A 16,499-nucleotide genomic window follows, 5' to 3' on the forward strand; every position below is an offset into this window, starting at 1 on the left:
CCAGAAGTGAAAGTGCATGTGTGTTTCATGCACATGTACATGGGGCTCTAGCTTTTAAAAACATAGCCCAGAACACCAGTATCCCCATGATAGTACAGTGTAGTAAGTAATATTTGAACTTACTGGTCTTGGTAAGCTGTACTGATACATTTCTGGTCTATATGTTGGCACCCACTGTACTCCCCCTCTGGGTCGGGTCATGGTACCAGGAGCACTGGTCACAACTTCAGAGTATGGTAAGTGTTGTGCTGAACTGTGAACATCTTGTCTGTTCTGCCCTCCATGGCCTGCAGATGCCAGACTAAATGCCTCTTCCAAGAGCATATGCATCTGTTGTCTAACTTCATCAATGGAAGGCTGAGAACTTAAAGTTGATGTCTCAGAATGGCCTTTAGCCTGACGGGATCTGGTATAACTTCGAGGTTCATTGACACGGTCAATATTTGTTTCTTCTATCACTTCAGGTTCGGTCTGTTGGATAAAATAAAAGCATTTTATATACACACACACTTATAAGAACAGTGGTCTGTGCTGCTTCTTTACATATTTTCTTCAATACAGGTATACCAGAAGTATCTCATGCCCAGGCACAACATGGTATAAGTCATGAGACCATATAAACCATATAGTACAATTTTTATGTCAGTTGCAGCTGTAAGTGCCCAGAATTTCTGCATCTCAGATCTGGGGTCTCAAGTCAAGCAGCCAAAAAAATGAGGAGCACACAATTAGTGACCACCTGTAAAAAGTTTGGTTTAAGTGATATGCCCAGCATGTTACAGGAACTCTGACAAAAGCAGGGATAGAATTCAGATCTCTAGGACAGCTTTCAACTGCCTTAACCATGAGACCATCCTTTCTCTTCCTGCAATTCTCTGCCTCATTCTCTACAGCCTTCCAGCTTCTGCAACAAATGAAGCCGGGGTCCAACAGACAGTCTTCTTCACTACACAGTTCTGATTCATCCCTAGAGCATGTCCATTCTGTGCACTAAATAAGGCAGGGGGAGTCTTGTGGAAAAAATAGTATGACCATATAACTAAAGACTATCATAGTGCACATGAGAAAAGGCCCTATTTCTGGCACGTCCTAACTTTTGAGTGTTTGACTTTGCAACCATAAAAACTTTATTTTAAAATGTGTGTATTGGTAATTATTGTGAAAGCTTTAATTCTTCCTCTCTTTCACATTTAAAGGGACATCGTTAACTTTAAAAATCACACACCTATTAGAATGTTTTTTCCTTCCAATGTAAGAAGGAACACCTAAAAGATTAGAGAGAAATACTGCTATTTTCATCTTTCTCATTTCATTTACTTTGTGCATTCATGGGACATCATTTCCTCCCTTTTGGTTAGTCAGTTTCCTTTGTTTGTGTGGGTCTTCCACCTGCCACACATGAAGGAGAAAATCTTTTTAAAAACTAGGTAAATATAATTGTAAAGCCAAGAAAACTGCCAGGGAGACTCAGAGGTAGGTGAAATTATTTAACTAATTTTTAAAAATTAGAGTTCAAGTTGACAATGTTCCTTTAATTCTTAGTATTAATGAGTCCAGTGTGTACCAAAAGAGAGACTAGCCCCACAAATGTTACAAAAACCATACATGATCACTTGCGAAGGGCATGTGTGTGAGAGAGAGAGAGAGAGAGAGAAATAGCTGGCCAATTGTGTGCATTCCCTGGCTCTCCCAGTCTTTAAAACTCCCTGGTTTGTGATTTGGGATAAGATCTGGATTATTTGCAATGGGTGTCAGTGGTGAGTGGAAAAAAATGATCTTCTCTAGTTCTATTCCAAATCCATAGAGTAGCCTTTGCAAAAGGATGGTTATACATTTATAGAGGTGGGTTGTTGTTTTTTAAATCCATCCATGGTGTTATGGACCAGAATGTAATCGGTTGGGCTTATTAGAGCAGGAGTCAAGTCTAGTGGGTGGAACAGGTATCCAGTTTAGAGAACAATGCCAAGGGTCAGCACCAGAGTCAACTGCCAATTACCAGACCCAGGGGTCAAAACTGAGGGTCAGAGCCGAGGTCAGATACCAAAAGCCAGAGCCAAGGGCCAAGCCAGACTCAGGGTCAGAAGTCTGAGGCCAGGGTTGGAGCCAGGACTGGTAACTGATGATTGGAGGCGAGATGTAAGGGCAGGAACTGGAGGAGAGGCAAGGATCAAGCATGGGGAGCACAGTATAGGGGTGATGCAGGAATCAGGAAACAGGATTGGGTGCAGGAGACAGGCACAGAATGCAATGGTGAAAAACAAGAACCTACAGTTGTTTCTAAGAGGTTCCAAATTCCAGCCTTGCTTTGCCATAGCTTATTTTTCAGAAAAAAAAAGTCAATGCACTTTGGAATTAAACAAATCACTACATAGAATCAATTCTCACAAACACTAAATATCAAAAGTCTGATTTCTATTTAACTGCCTGCAGTTAATGTGACACTGCACCAGAAATCATTTGTACAAATATATTTCCTCCCTGATTGTTCTATTTATGTAGAGGATGAACAAACAGGCAAATTCCAGTATAGTAACTATAAAATATGGAGGGTTTTTGTGTATACACATAGCTAATAAAGCTTCAGAGGTCACAGTGCTCCCTCTTTCAAGATTAATAGGTATAATCCTGACCTATTTCCTCAAGCCCGTAAAAGTGTCAGTGACTAGAAACCCACAAGAGATCTATTAATACCTAATGCTGAAATAAATCAGGTGCCCAACTACAGCCCTGTAGTTAAGCCATTACACTTCTAGAGGCTTTGATCCGTTCCTGAAAATGAAGAAAATAGTGCTAAAACTATACCATAAGAATAATGATTCCTTACTAGAACTTCATGCTACAACCTGACTCAACACTAATATTAGGATGACCAGGCAGATTTTGGAGGGGGTTATTGTGAAGAATGAACATTTATTCAAGTTTTAAAATCTAGTTGCATTAATTCATCATATACGCTGGGCTTGTATTATTTACTGTTTATTTTCATTTCACACTGAAAAACATTAGAATTATAAATATTCAAGAATAAGTGTGAATGTTAAATTGTGAAGAACCTGAAGAAGAGCTCTGTTTAAGCTCAAAAACTTATTTTTCACCAACAGAAGTTGGTCCAATAAAAGATATTACCTCACCAACCTTGTCTTTTTAATATCCTGGGAATAAGAACATAAGAATGGCCATACTGGGTCAGACCAAAGGTCCATCTAGCCCAGTATCCCATCTTCTGACAGTGGCCAATGCCAGGTCATGAATGAACAGAACAGGTAATCATCAAGTGATCCATAGCATAGCTACAACACCATGGACAACTACTGAAGATATTACAATGCCATTATATACATCAATGGTATGCCCTCACCTGAAAAACTGTATTCAGTTCCAGTCACCCAGTTTTAAGAAGAAGGAGATAGCAAACATAGCAGTCCAGAGAAATCCATGGAAAATGGTTATAAGGAAAGAAAGACTTTCATACAGGCCAAAGTCAAAAATTTTGGACTGTTCAGTTAAGAGAGCAAAAAGATAAGAGGGGACGTGATAGAGCAGTTGTTCCCAAACTTTAACGGCCCGCAAACCCCTTTCACTAAATTGTGAAATCTCGTGAACCCCCTCCTAAAAATGAATATTTCCAGGGATTTAAGTTTAAATTTCCTCTGCACTCCACGGGGCTCCTGCTGCTGGACCCCGTTGACCGCCCCGGTCAACTGAGCCCAGGCTGCATGTCCCCCTGACTGGGGCAGGGCTCGGGCTGCCAGCCCCAACTGCCGTGCCCCGTTCTCCCTGGGGCTTGGGCTGCCAGCCCTGCGCAGAGCGCTGGGGTTTGGGCGGCTAGCTCCCCCGCTCACGGGGGCAGGGCTCGGGCTACCAGCCCCAACTGCCCTGCCCCGCTCTCCCTGGGGCTTGGGCTGTCTGCCCTGCAACACAGTCCCACCTGCTGCTTCCAATGCCTGGGGTCCTCTGGCCGCCATTAATAAAATTTTTCTGGCGAACCCCCGGTAACGTTCTGCGAACCCCCAGGGGTTCATGAACCCCAGTTTGGGACAAGTGATTATGTAAGTGATTATGTAAGAATTCTCAGCTTACATTTAAAAAAAAAGAATAAGTTTCTAGCCCTCATGGTGGAGAGAATAGCAAGAAAGTGTGATCCGAATGATCCTAATTGCTCAAAAAAACAGAAGGCAGTTAGAAAAAATCCTAATTAACAATCTCATGATTTTTAAGTCAATTTCATTATTTTGGGGTAGCCTGATTCATTTTTTTGAATGGTTGGGGTTGGCAAGACTATGTGCATATACCTAATAATTAATCTGTGTAATTAATTGCCACAAGAAGTGGATTCTAAAAAAGAAGGATTAGACATTTATTGGTCTGAAAACATCGGCAGTTACATCAGAGAGGATGCACTTGAGGTCTTCAGGAAGAACTAATTTTATGCAAATTACTACTATATAGCCATAGCCAACTATAACGTGAGAGGAAGAGGAACAGCAAAGGCATGCTTGATGTACATAAAACATGGAGTTTGAGATTAGGGCCTTTTGGAATATGCATGAATTAGTTACATTACTTATAGCTTTTTTAAAGACTCGCGCTACTTCCCCCCCCCCCCCCCGCTGCCGCTGCCCAAAAATAGCTTAAATTCAGCACCATAAAATCCTTACTCTTGTATTTTTGAGTTAATGACAGGAATCCATGTATGCCTACAGAAAGTTTTCAACTATTGATATTCCAGAGCTGTGTTACCTACAACCCTACCCAAATCTATTATTCATTAGCACATAATACAGATCTGCCTTTCTTCAGTCATTCAATCTTTTGATTACCTGGGGAGGCTGGACTTGAAAATGTTTGCTACCTAAATGTTTCTTTTTAGAGAAGCTTGCATAATTAAAAGATACTGAAAATACTTTATACAATCCAATAGGAAGTGTCAACATGCAAGAAACATTTAAGAAATCTGATGTGTATAACATGTTTAGATCAGGGTGGATAAAAATTGATGACTTTTAAATCAAATATTTTTGATTTTGTAAATTTAAATTAAATAAATGTTTATCTATAAAAATATTTAGAATTCAATTTGAAATAATGACAACCTATGTGGAGACCTAAACTGAGTATCATCTATTAAAATAAATTTAATTTAAATAAAAAATATTCAAGCAATATGTTTGCTGCCAAAGTTTTCAAGAAAGTTAGGCCACCAAACTGGTGGAACTCACTGGCTAAGCACCTGGAGCCTGAGTTTATTGATGTGCTAAACCAGCTTTTGGCTGTATTAGTCTCTGCTGCAGGTGCAGAAAGTGTATTTTCTTCATTTCAGTTTATTTATCTGCCTCAATTCAATGCACAGTTCATTCAAAATTAAGAAACAGATTAGAGTTAAAAGCAGGAAAGTTTATTTTTCTCTTCCAATCTAACTAAAAACTAACTGTGAGAAGATAAAGTCTACTAGTTCTAAAACCATGAAGAACATGGTGACTAGAAACAATTTATTCAGTTCACTAACTATAGATAATGCTTTCTTTGTTTAATAGATCTGTTAGTTTTAAATGCAAAACATGTTTTGATATACTTACTTTGGCATTTATATTAGGTTTATTTAACTAACTGAAAACAATTTTAAAATGCTGTTTTTGTGCATTCTTAATTAATTCCAATATCCATCCAGCTTGACACAAATAATGAATAAAACAATTGTATAGTAAGAAAGAAATACATCTGACAGTTACTGGGCTAACTGTACCTTCTCCGGGTCTCTCTGAGTGCACCTCACACAGGTGTCAGGACTTGGACCTTTACATTTCCTGGGGTGGAATTCAACACTTCATCTACTCTCACACCAGGACCTAGGTTACAGCCGCTTGGGTATCATGCATGACTAATTAAATAGGTCCAACTGGAGTTGGATCCTCTCATAGCATGTTTGTAGTGATACACAGAAACACTTTTTCAGAACAAAGAATGACTTATTTTGCCCCAAAGATACACATTGCTTGGAGAAACAGCTTTAAAATAGACAAAGAGGCCTATATGCATATTCACTTGCCTAAACTTAATCTCTCTATCTGCACCTCAGACAGGTCTGGCTCATTCAGCATCTGATCTAGGAGGAATAGCCTACATTGCTTGAAGTGTCCTCCCTGTCTCTGTGACTCAGTCTGTCAGCCTTTCCACTGTCACATCCTGGCCAGCCTCTCAGCTCAACCCAAGCCAAACCCCTCTTTCTTTTATAACATCATTGAGGAGTTAGGTCTCCTTTTAATCCCAGTCTTAGACTTGGGAAGAGTAAAAACATCCTAGGCCTGAATGGACCCAGCTGGGTGAATTCTCTCACCAATTGTTAGCCCAGCCACTGTTATCTTAACGCCTTTGAAGCTGCGTACCTGACCTCTGTCATTTTTTTGCCTTTCCTGCAAGGTTCCATAACAAGCCTTTTTCAGCCTCCTTTGATTTAACTTTTGGCATTCAGCTAATAGCACCAAACTGAACAGCAATCGGAGTCACACAATATCTATAAAAAATACAGACATATTGCCAGTTCAGCAAGATGTCACTCACCATTTTCTAACATAATAAAAAAAGTAAAATTAAGAATCTGAATAAATATTTGCTAAACTGTATAAATGCTTAAATAAATACATACACATATAATGTATCTTCCCGGGAAAAAAAACAAGTAACAAATTGAGCGTAAAGGCTATATTGGGTTGCAAATCAAGATGTTTTAATGGCTACCAACCAATGAGCATTAACTTTTGTTTCGGAAAATAACTTAAAAGTACAAATACAAAACAAGTTTAAAATGATTATTTAAATCAAGGTTTCTGGCTTGCTGATTTAAATTATTATTAAAATTGGTGATTTAAATTACTGATTTAAATCAATCCACCCTGGTTTAGATTTTGCTGAACATATTCCCTCACGTTGCCAAATTCCTTCACTTATCTAAAAACCAGTGCTTGACAGTTGAGTTAATTATTAAGTCACATGCAAAATGTCAGTCTCTCCAGAGGTTAAAGGATACCCCTTACCCAGAAGCACTCCCTTATTTTTCCAAAACTTCCTCTCCATCTTTTACTTCATCTCTAAGACCAGATCCTGTGGTATGGCTGAGCTGCAGGATTTGAGATGAGGTTGCAAATATTGCATTATGACACTGTTTTACTCTTTTGCTTCCTTGATTCAGGAGGCCTGCAAGGGCAGGACAGCACAGAGGACAGCACAGAGGCAATACTTAATGCAACTAATGATGGCTAAAATAGCCTTTTGGGGCCATTTACCAGTCCAGGATTAATGGAGCACAACTTGCTCTGAATATGCAGCCTCTTGCCCCTGAAACAAGAGTGTAGTCAAGATCTGACTACACTGGCTTTGTGCCAGCTGGGAATTCCTCTACTCAAGTGGAATCCCTCAATGGCTATGTAACCCAGTTTTGCATCTCTTTTGCATCACCCAGGGTGTGGGGCAGGGTTGAGGATCTGGATCCTAATTTCAGGCAACAAAACAATGGGTAAAAAATAAAATTGCCAGTCGGTTATAAATGGTTGTAGACTTAGTGCAATTATTAAAATAAAATAAGATTTAGAAATCAATGGTTTAATTTAGTACTGATTTTCAAGGAGGAAGTTTTGTTAACTATTCTTACACTGCAAAACAAGCTGCAAATAGAAAATACATTAAATGTTTTGCATTTGATTTCAGTAATTTGGGGCATTGAGGAGATATAATGTACCTTAAGGTTAAACTCATAAATGCACTCTGGTTAGCTTATTCTATGCTTTTTCTCTTTTCTTTTTTTAAAGACTGAATTAAGGACTTACTGAGCAAACTTCATTGAATGCATCTGATAAACTTACATCATATCCACTGTTGCGGATCCCACGCCTTGGTCTCTCCCGGGTAACTAGAAGATCCATCTCAGTTTCTCCTGGGCTAGGGCTGTTCAGAGACTGTCTGCTTCTGTACACAGAGTTCTTTGTCTGCTGCCTGGAGAAAATCCAATGAGAAAATATTAAAATGAAGGCAAAGCACAAAAATAAATGACAGACAGTATTCTGCAATTATAACCTTTATTCTAACATTATCTTAGTTATTACAAAAGAGCCACTTTAATAGGATACCCTTTCTATACACACACAAATGCTGGAAGAAGGCAAAATTACAGAAGAGATCATTATACATTTTGTTTTCCGTTATTAAAACACAAGAGTAAAGGGCTAAAGGGCACAGGAACCATAAACTGGAGCTGCCCAGAGGAGCTGAGCTCCAAGTGAATACCAGGATCCTTTGTGGTTTATAGCTGATAGGATTTAAAATAATTAGTTATAACAAACATTAGTTTGTCAGTTCAACGGGTGCTGCAAGTGCTGAGAAACTTTGAAATTCAGGTCATTTTATTTAGATGCCCGAGTGGGTTTAGGTGCTTAGCTTTAAACACCTACATTTGAAAACTGATTTGGGGCAAGTAATTTAGGAACACCGAATATCACCAGCAAAACCAGGATTAGAACTCAGGAGAAGTGAAGCGAATTATCATTGGGCCTGATTCTCAGCCCTTCCTCCCTTTCCAAATGCTTGCTGCACTAGCAGGACATCTTGAGGATTTCCTGGAGTAGAGGAATCTACGTGTGGAGGAAAGCCCAGGCACAACTTCTGTGCCATCTGCTCCCAGCCCACCTGGCATAGTTATGTTCCAGGGAAGAGATGAAGTTTAAGCAGCTTTTTCTGCCACTTCTGTGGTCTAACTGGGTAGCTATGTCTGCTTTACACCACCCCATTTTCAACCCCTCAGGCTGGAGAGAGCAGGGGGCTCTGCACTCAAGCTGATCCCTGACTGGGTGAGTCCCTTAGGTGCCATTATGATATGAGGCTGCTCCAAGTTGCACTGGGGACCAAGCCAACCCCAGGATCAGTATAGTGCAAAGCTCCCCACCCTCAGACAATGGATAACTAAGTACACAAACTATTCTGTAGTCACAGAGTTTAAGGCCAGAAGTAACCCAGAACATCTAGTCTGACCTCCTGTATATCACAGGCCACCAACATCACCTATCCCCACACACTGAACCCAACAACTGACACTAAACCAAAGTATTACAGCCCACAGGAGCCTAAACTATTACGTACCACAGAGAGAGAACAGGAGGGACCAAGGTGTAACAATGCCTGAGGCCCTTGCAATGGTAGGGAACTGATTGAGATATATTCAGATAATCCCAGCAAATGACCCACTCCCACACACTGTAGAGGAAGGGGAAAAACCCGCAAGGTCACTGCCAATCAAGACCAGCGTGGGAAATTCTTTCTGACCCGTATGGCAATCGGTTAGACTCTGAGCACATGAGCAAGAACTAGCCAGCAATGCACCTGAGAAAGAGAGAGAATGCTTGGTCTAACCTCAGAACCCTGGCCCACCCCATCCAGTGAGAGAGAGAGACACACAATTATAAATGTAATAATCAGCAGTCAAAGCACTTTCAGCTGCCTAGCCATTGTCACGTGTTTTAAGGGCATCAGAGGAGATTTGAGTTTTGACAGATCTGAAGGAGGTTACTGGAATGAAGGGGATCTCCTCCCAATAAATAAGGGATGGCATGGTAGAAAGTGTGAAGGTTTTTGTGGTGAGATTTGACTAAAGGGCAAAATAGGCTGGATTTATAGATGGAGCTGAGGGCTTTATGCCAGACAACAGATTTCAGTATGGTAAAGATAAACCATGAATGACCTTAAAAGTTTTGTCTTAAAAGTAACTGCCCTGACTTGAAAATAGCTATATATGAAAAAATCATCAAAAATTAGAGGCATGCCAAGACTTCGATATTAGAGAGATTGAAAAGATCAGAACTATTTCAGATACAGCCACACAAGAGAGAGATGGGAAATAGAGAGTGGCACAGAGTGCGATCAATACTGCTATTTACCCTTTTAGATGATACAAGAACAAGGGGACAGTCAATGAAACTAAGAGACAACACATTTAAAAGACATACTTGATAAAAGGATACACTGATTTACACAATGAGGAATTAGTCCACGGAACTTACCACCACAAAGTATACTTGAATCAAATAGATTACGAGAATTCAAAAAGCACTGGACATTTGCATGAGTAATAAGAATATCACACAGTTACACTAGCTAGGATAAAATATTTAAAGTATATTAACCATCAAGCCTAAGGGCCCTGAATCAACAAAGCGCTGAAACACCTATGACTTAGGGGAAGTTTCTTCCTAACCCACTGTTGAGTCCTGATTCCGCAAAGCTCTTGGAATTTTCAGAAGTGCCTGTGATATATAAAGGGGGCCAATAGCTCCCTTTGACGGACACCCAGCCAGCCAGTTAGCTGTAAAATCCCTCTTGGTAGCTGTTCTTTACTTGCTTTACCTATAAAGGGTTAAAAAGTCCCCCAGGTAAAGAAAAAAAGTGGGCACCTGACCAAAAGAGCTAATGGGAAGGTAGAACTTTTTAAAATTGGGAAAGAAACTTTCTCTTTGTCTGTTGTTCTCTGGGCTGGAGGGACAGAGCAGCCATGCTAAAAGCAACTTAAGCCAGGTATGATCATGAATCATCAGATCATGCCTAGAACTACTTATCTGAACTCCAATGTGTAAGTAGATCAGAATGTTTAACTAGATGCAATTAAGGTTATTTCTTTTATTTCTTATTGGCTTGCGGATTCCTCTGTGCTAACCCCAGATGCTTTTGTTTGCTTGTAACCTTTAAGCTGAACCCACAAGAAAACTATTTTGGGTGCTTGATTTTTGGAATTGCTCTTTTAAAATCTAACAAAAGCCTAAGTTTCAGAAGTATTTTCTTTCTTTCTTTCTTTTTGTTTTTAATAAAATTTACCTTTTTTAAGAACAGGTGTGGATTTTTGGTGTTCTCAGAGGTTTCTGCATGTTGTTTGATTAGCTGGCAGCCATTCCCCGGGGGGTGGGGGTTAAAGGGCTTCAGGGTACCCCAGAGAGAGGAATTCCCAAGTGCTCCTTCCTGGGTTCAAAGAGGGTTTTTTTGCATTTGGGCGGTGGCAGCGTTTACCAAGCCAAGGTCAGAGAAAAGCTGTAACCGTGAGAGTTTAATAGAAGCCTGGAGTGACAAGTATTAATTTTTAAAATCCTTGCAGCCCCACTTCTGCACTCGGAGTGACAGAGCTGGGATTCAGTCCTGACAGTGCCCAAGGGATTCAGGAACACAAGTCCCACTGAAAGTGGATTAGGAAGAAACTTTTCCTCAAGAGTGGATTAGGTAGAAACTTTCCCGATAGAGATATTATTCGACCGTTGTTTATTATGGGGATTTATCCACCTTCTTCTGAAGGCTCTGGTGCTGGCCACGGCCTGAGACAGGATATGGGATCAGATGGACCATGGATCTGATCTAATATGGCAAATCTTATGCTCCGAAATTAAAGGCATTTAGAATTACATGTGTTTCTTTCAAAAGGACAACAAACATTTTCTCCTGCTTATATAGTTAGGGACACATTTCCTAAAAGGTTCACACATTTAGTGCTCTAATAAATGCACACCCTTGACCTGATTATATACCACGCAGGGAAAAACTGAGACCAGTGCATGCCATCAGCAAGGTTTTTAAAAATTGCCCTGAGATTGCCAATTAGCTGATTTAAGGAAGACTCACTAATGAGAAGGGAGGTATCAACATTAACAACTGGCAATCACGTGGTATGTGTCTTCTGGGAACACAACTGCAGCATTTTGAAGCATGAATTAGATGCACGGAATGCTCAAAGCAATTGAAAGCACAGGGTGTTGGTTCTTGTACAAACCAAATTATTTCGTGATAGTGTTTTGGAAACAATTTTTAAAATGCTGTTTTCCACAAATCTGAATATATAAAGGTCAGCCTGAATAATGCATTTAATTTATTTTTTTCCTCCCATAATGTTTTGGAAGTCACATACATACAATTAATATTAATGGTATACCAGTGAAACAAGAGGGTAACATGCCATTTTTTCCAGGAACTCTGAAATCTTTATTATTTTACCTACTTCTACAGTACGTTATCTTTAAAAATGTGAACTATTTAAAATATAGGTTTTTAATTGCGTATCAATATCTGGACAATGATACAAAGCAAGCTGTATTAGTCTTATGCTAAACTAGACTGCTGTAAGAGTGATGGTTTTTATTATAGAAATTGGATTATATCAGTTCATCTCTCAGAGAGTTGCACTAGGCTGCAATATCATGTTACTGTATTCATCCAATAAACTTATATTCTGTAAAAAAAAAAAAAAGAAAAGAAAAGCTTGAAGCTGGGAAATGTCCTGCAGCATATCAAATTAGGTATCTACAGCAAATCTGTCATTCTAGATGTTGGTGTGGGGACCATAAAAGTGGTTGTTTTCAAGAAACGGTCAATTTTTCTGTGGCAAGAAACATTCCCAAATTTTGAAAATGCCTGACATCTTTACAGAAAGTGCATCAGGGAATGATACCTTTGTTTTTAGTTCCTGTAGCCCAGCTCTATTCAGCAAGCATTTCTAGTGTTTGTACAATTAACATTTAATGGCTCGGCCCCAGTAGGCAGAGAGATCATTCCTTGACAGTTCAGAGTAGTTGCCTAGATGCAGTTTTTCGTAACAATGAACTTTGTCTAAAATAGCTTACCCATTGGTTTACACAATACATTAGAAAGCACACTTAGAAAAACAAAAGTATTCCAGGATCTGTCAGCATACTGGTGCATAAACAAACAAATATTGGTATATCTAACAAAAAGCAGATGGTTAATATTAAAGCTTCATGTATAATGTTCTAAACGTTTCCCCACACCCCTTAGGATACATAATAAATATCCAAAATATGGCTTCAGTACTGGATTGTTGTATTGTACACATTAATATTCATGTTTCTGCAGGCCTCACTTATATTCTCAGGACAGATTGTGGTAATAAAAATAGGATTACTGTAAAATACTAATATTCACGTTCAATATCTTACCTTTTCTATGCATATGTAACAATGTATTCCTCCCTCACTGAATTCCTGTTCAAGGAACTGATGCCCCAGACCCTTCAGCAAGGACACTAGATACAATTTAATCAGAATCTTTTTTCTTCATTAATCTACCGGTAAAACCCTGGGACAAGGCTTCTCAAACTCCACTTCCCACTCTCTCCAGGCCCTCACATAAACAAGCTCGTTTGTCTGCAGCTATTGCTTATACTCCAAGACCAGCGCTTTTAGAATCCTGGCTACAATCTCTCTCACCTGTGAAATGGGGGAGCATGCCGACTGTGCTGCCACTCCCAACAAGGCCGGCTCTACTAGTTGTTGAGGGGAGATCTTGGCGTGACCTCCTCGCTTTGTAAGGCAACTTGTGCTCGAGGTACACTACTGGGGGAACTTAGTGCAGACCAGAGCCTGCAAGGATGGCCAGCCCTGGTGCAATGCATATAGTTGGGGCTCCTGGCCCTCTCCTCCAGTAGTACATCTCTGTATCTGAAAATGAATGCTCTCCATTTGTATATTGCCTCCACGGGCTATAAAGTGCCACACAAACATTGATGATGTCTCACAATACCCTTACTCGTTTTAGAGATGAGTAAATTATGTCAGAGATTAAATGACCTACCCAAGATCCCAGAGCAATGAAGTGAAGAAAGCACCGTAGCAAGTGGTTACCATTAACTGCTGAAGGAGATACTGAAATCAACAGACATAATGGTGGCATGTTCTAATTTGCTGGGTCTAAGTTACCTATATCTTAGATCCAGCTCTGGAAATAATTACAGGTGTGCCTAGAACAAAATGATAGATTGGATCACTGTTGCACTTTGCAGAAGATCGGAGTCAAATGCAAATTCCTGGCTCAAATCCATTTCTAGAATAATCAGTCTTTTGAATAATAACCTGAGTACATTTTCAGCTTAGATCACTTTAAAAATGGCTCACAAAAGACCTGGAACCATGCAACCTTCAAGTAATTTTGTTCTCTTTCCACTTCTTCTTCTGTAACCATGTTATGGTTTTACTAAATGTGAAACATTCAGAAATAATCTTGGGCAATATCAATTTTCTTCATGAAATAGGAGGCACGGAACAGGTTAAACATTAGTATGTAATACACCTTTTCATCATCAGTGATGGATGTTTGCACTTCAGATAAGTCTTCTGCCCTACAGCCCTGAGGCAGTGCCTACTTTCTAGATGTATATAAAAACAAAAACATCTCACCTGTTTTTAGGCTCTGCAAATGGAGAAGATACATCTGCCTCTGGTTCCAAAACATGGTCTATTTCCTTTTGTGCTTTCTCATATATCTTTTTTCTTTCTGTCAGCCCCTTGTTGTTGTCAATCTGAGGGAAATCATAGTATCCTTTTCTCTTGGCTTTCAAGCGCAGCTTGTTGCGATAGTGCTCTATATCGGACTTCTGCTTCAAGGCTTTGTTTACCTAATGGAAGGTGAACGAATTTCAGATGACTATGCCATGCTGATGATTTCTCAACTACATTTTAAAAGTGTATTTGATGTGCAACGCTTTGCTCTGCAGAGTGTCTCTTGCATCACACCAGGGCATCTGTCAGCACTAGGGAAATGCAAGGGACAGAGTCGTATTTTGTACGACTTGCAGATGGTTAAATAAATTTTAATCTCCTGGAACTAAGTACATCATAACAGTGACTCAATCCACAGCCACAGAAGAAGAGAGCTGATGTCAGCCAACCATCTTCTTGATCCAAACAATGTTTATTTTTAGGGAGGCCTGGGGGCAGTATTCTGTATATTTGAACAAATTTCACTTTTGCCCAAAGTTGACTGTGTAAAAAAATGTTTGCTTTATTTAGGGTTTGTAACTAAAAAGTCAAATTCTACGATCTCCTTAAGAACTCCATCATATCTGTGAGTATGTAAGGGAATAGCATTTGTATGTTCCTAGGTCTTACTCTGATGATACACAGCCCACAATTCTTGGAAGAAAAATAGGCATTGAATATTGTGCATGCCATGACGCTGGATATAAAATGACAATTGTGACGCGTTAGAGCTTAAAATACAAGCACAAAAGTAGAACATGATATAATGCCCTAATCTGGTCTCACGCGGGTAGCTTGACTACACTGTCTTTTATTGTATTTCTAACTGGCTAGCAGTTTAAAGTGTTGATTTTGTCCAATAAAGAGTTAGCCTTTACATAAGTGCGCAGCATGGAGGAGCAAATAAGAAGCCTTCCCTCCACATTAGGTATATAAATTCCCTCATTCCCCATAAAAGCAGTTTGTTCTAGAACAAAATCTAAATAAAAATATTTACAATATTATTTGTAAAATAATACAAGTCTCAGAGCCAAGCTGCGGCATTTAGTCAATGGCCCCATTAGATCCCAGTGCAGACCCACAAGATTCTATGGGGACCTCAGGAGCAAGTGTACCTAATATGCAAGCCAGCACACAAACAGAGCGAAGGCATGGCCCTGCTTTCTCCCCATCCCACTGTGAGCAGGAAGGATAGTCTAAGGACTTATGAGATCTAGGTTCAATTCCCAGTTCAGACACGGACTTCCTCTGTGAACCTGAAAAAGTATGTCTTAATCTACCCTTTGCCTCAGTTCCCTTTTTTCTAAAATGTGGTGCTGGGAAGATAAAATCCCTTAAAGATTGTCAGATGTTCAAATACAACAAGGATGAGGGCTGTAAAAGTACCTAGATAGGCTTTCTCCTTCAGGGGACCATACATCTATAGGTGTGTAAGGAAAGAGTGGGTCCTGAGCACAGAGACTGCATTTGTGACAGGATTTTACATAGGCCACACAAAGGGTGAAAGGCTTCTAACATTTCTCCTCTCTCTCTTCAATGCACCAACCTAAGGTCCTATCACAATGTGTGCCTCCAGATATAATCAAGAAACCAGCAGGTGAAACACTGTCAGATTACTCTTACCTCTCCATTAATGATAGCAGATTCCTGGCTCCTGTCTGATGCAGGGTGAGCGGGAGGCAATGCTACAGGTTTGATAGCAATCAGCTGTACAGATCCAGAAGATGTGTCGAAGGGATCAATGGCAGACTTGGCGATGTTCTCAAAGAGAATGCCTCCCTCCTCTTCATCACTTAGGGGCACTAAAGCATATTACGTTTATTGAGCATATGCTCTCAATAGGTTTAATACAGGTTCACGTGACAACTAAGTGAACACACGCAATAGACTAATACTGAAGTGCTCAATAAAACTAGACCCTGAAGACTTCCACATTGGATGAACTCCAGTTAGATTTTAGATGGATGAGAAACTTTCTTCTAGGGGATTGTTTCTTTACATGCTCTCCCAAAAAGGGAAGACTGATTTTCACCTATGGCATGGAAGGAAAATTAGAAAAAAGATTGATGTAGAAGAAATTGTAGGAAAATGATAATGGAAGACAAAAAGCACATCCTTCCATATACTTTATACAAAAGAAGATTGCCTGTGAGTTTTCAGATGCCACGACACGTATAGAAGTATCCAGCAGAATCCCACATTAGCACTTTA

General features: G+C 39.8%; 1 protein-coding gene across 1 annotated transcript in view; it reads right to left on the minus strand.

Moving 5' to 3' along the window:
• The window catches only part of KIAA1549L (KIAA1549 like), a 203,213-nt gene that overhangs the window by 20,529 nt on the left and 166,185 nt on the right, over positions 1–16,499 (minus strand). Inside the window, exons 13-16 of the mRNA XM_077820236.1 lie at positions 15,912–16,090; positions 14,208–14,425; positions 7,857–7,986; positions 124–471 (exon numbers count right to left, since the gene is read on the minus strand). Coding sequence (XP_077676362.1) covers positions 124–471; positions 7,857–7,986; positions 14,208–14,425; positions 15,912–16,090 — 875 coding nt within the window. The remainder of the gene's footprint in view (positions 1–123; positions 472–7,856; positions 7,987–14,207; positions 14,426–15,911; positions 16,091–16,499) is intronic.

This window comes from Eretmochelys imbricata, chromosome 6, assembly GCF_965152235.1.
Source record: "Eretmochelys imbricata isolate rEreImb1 chromosome 6, rEreImb1.hap1, whole genome shotgun sequence".
NCBI lineage: Eukaryota > Metazoa > Chordata > Testudines > Cheloniidae > Eretmochelys > Eretmochelys imbricata.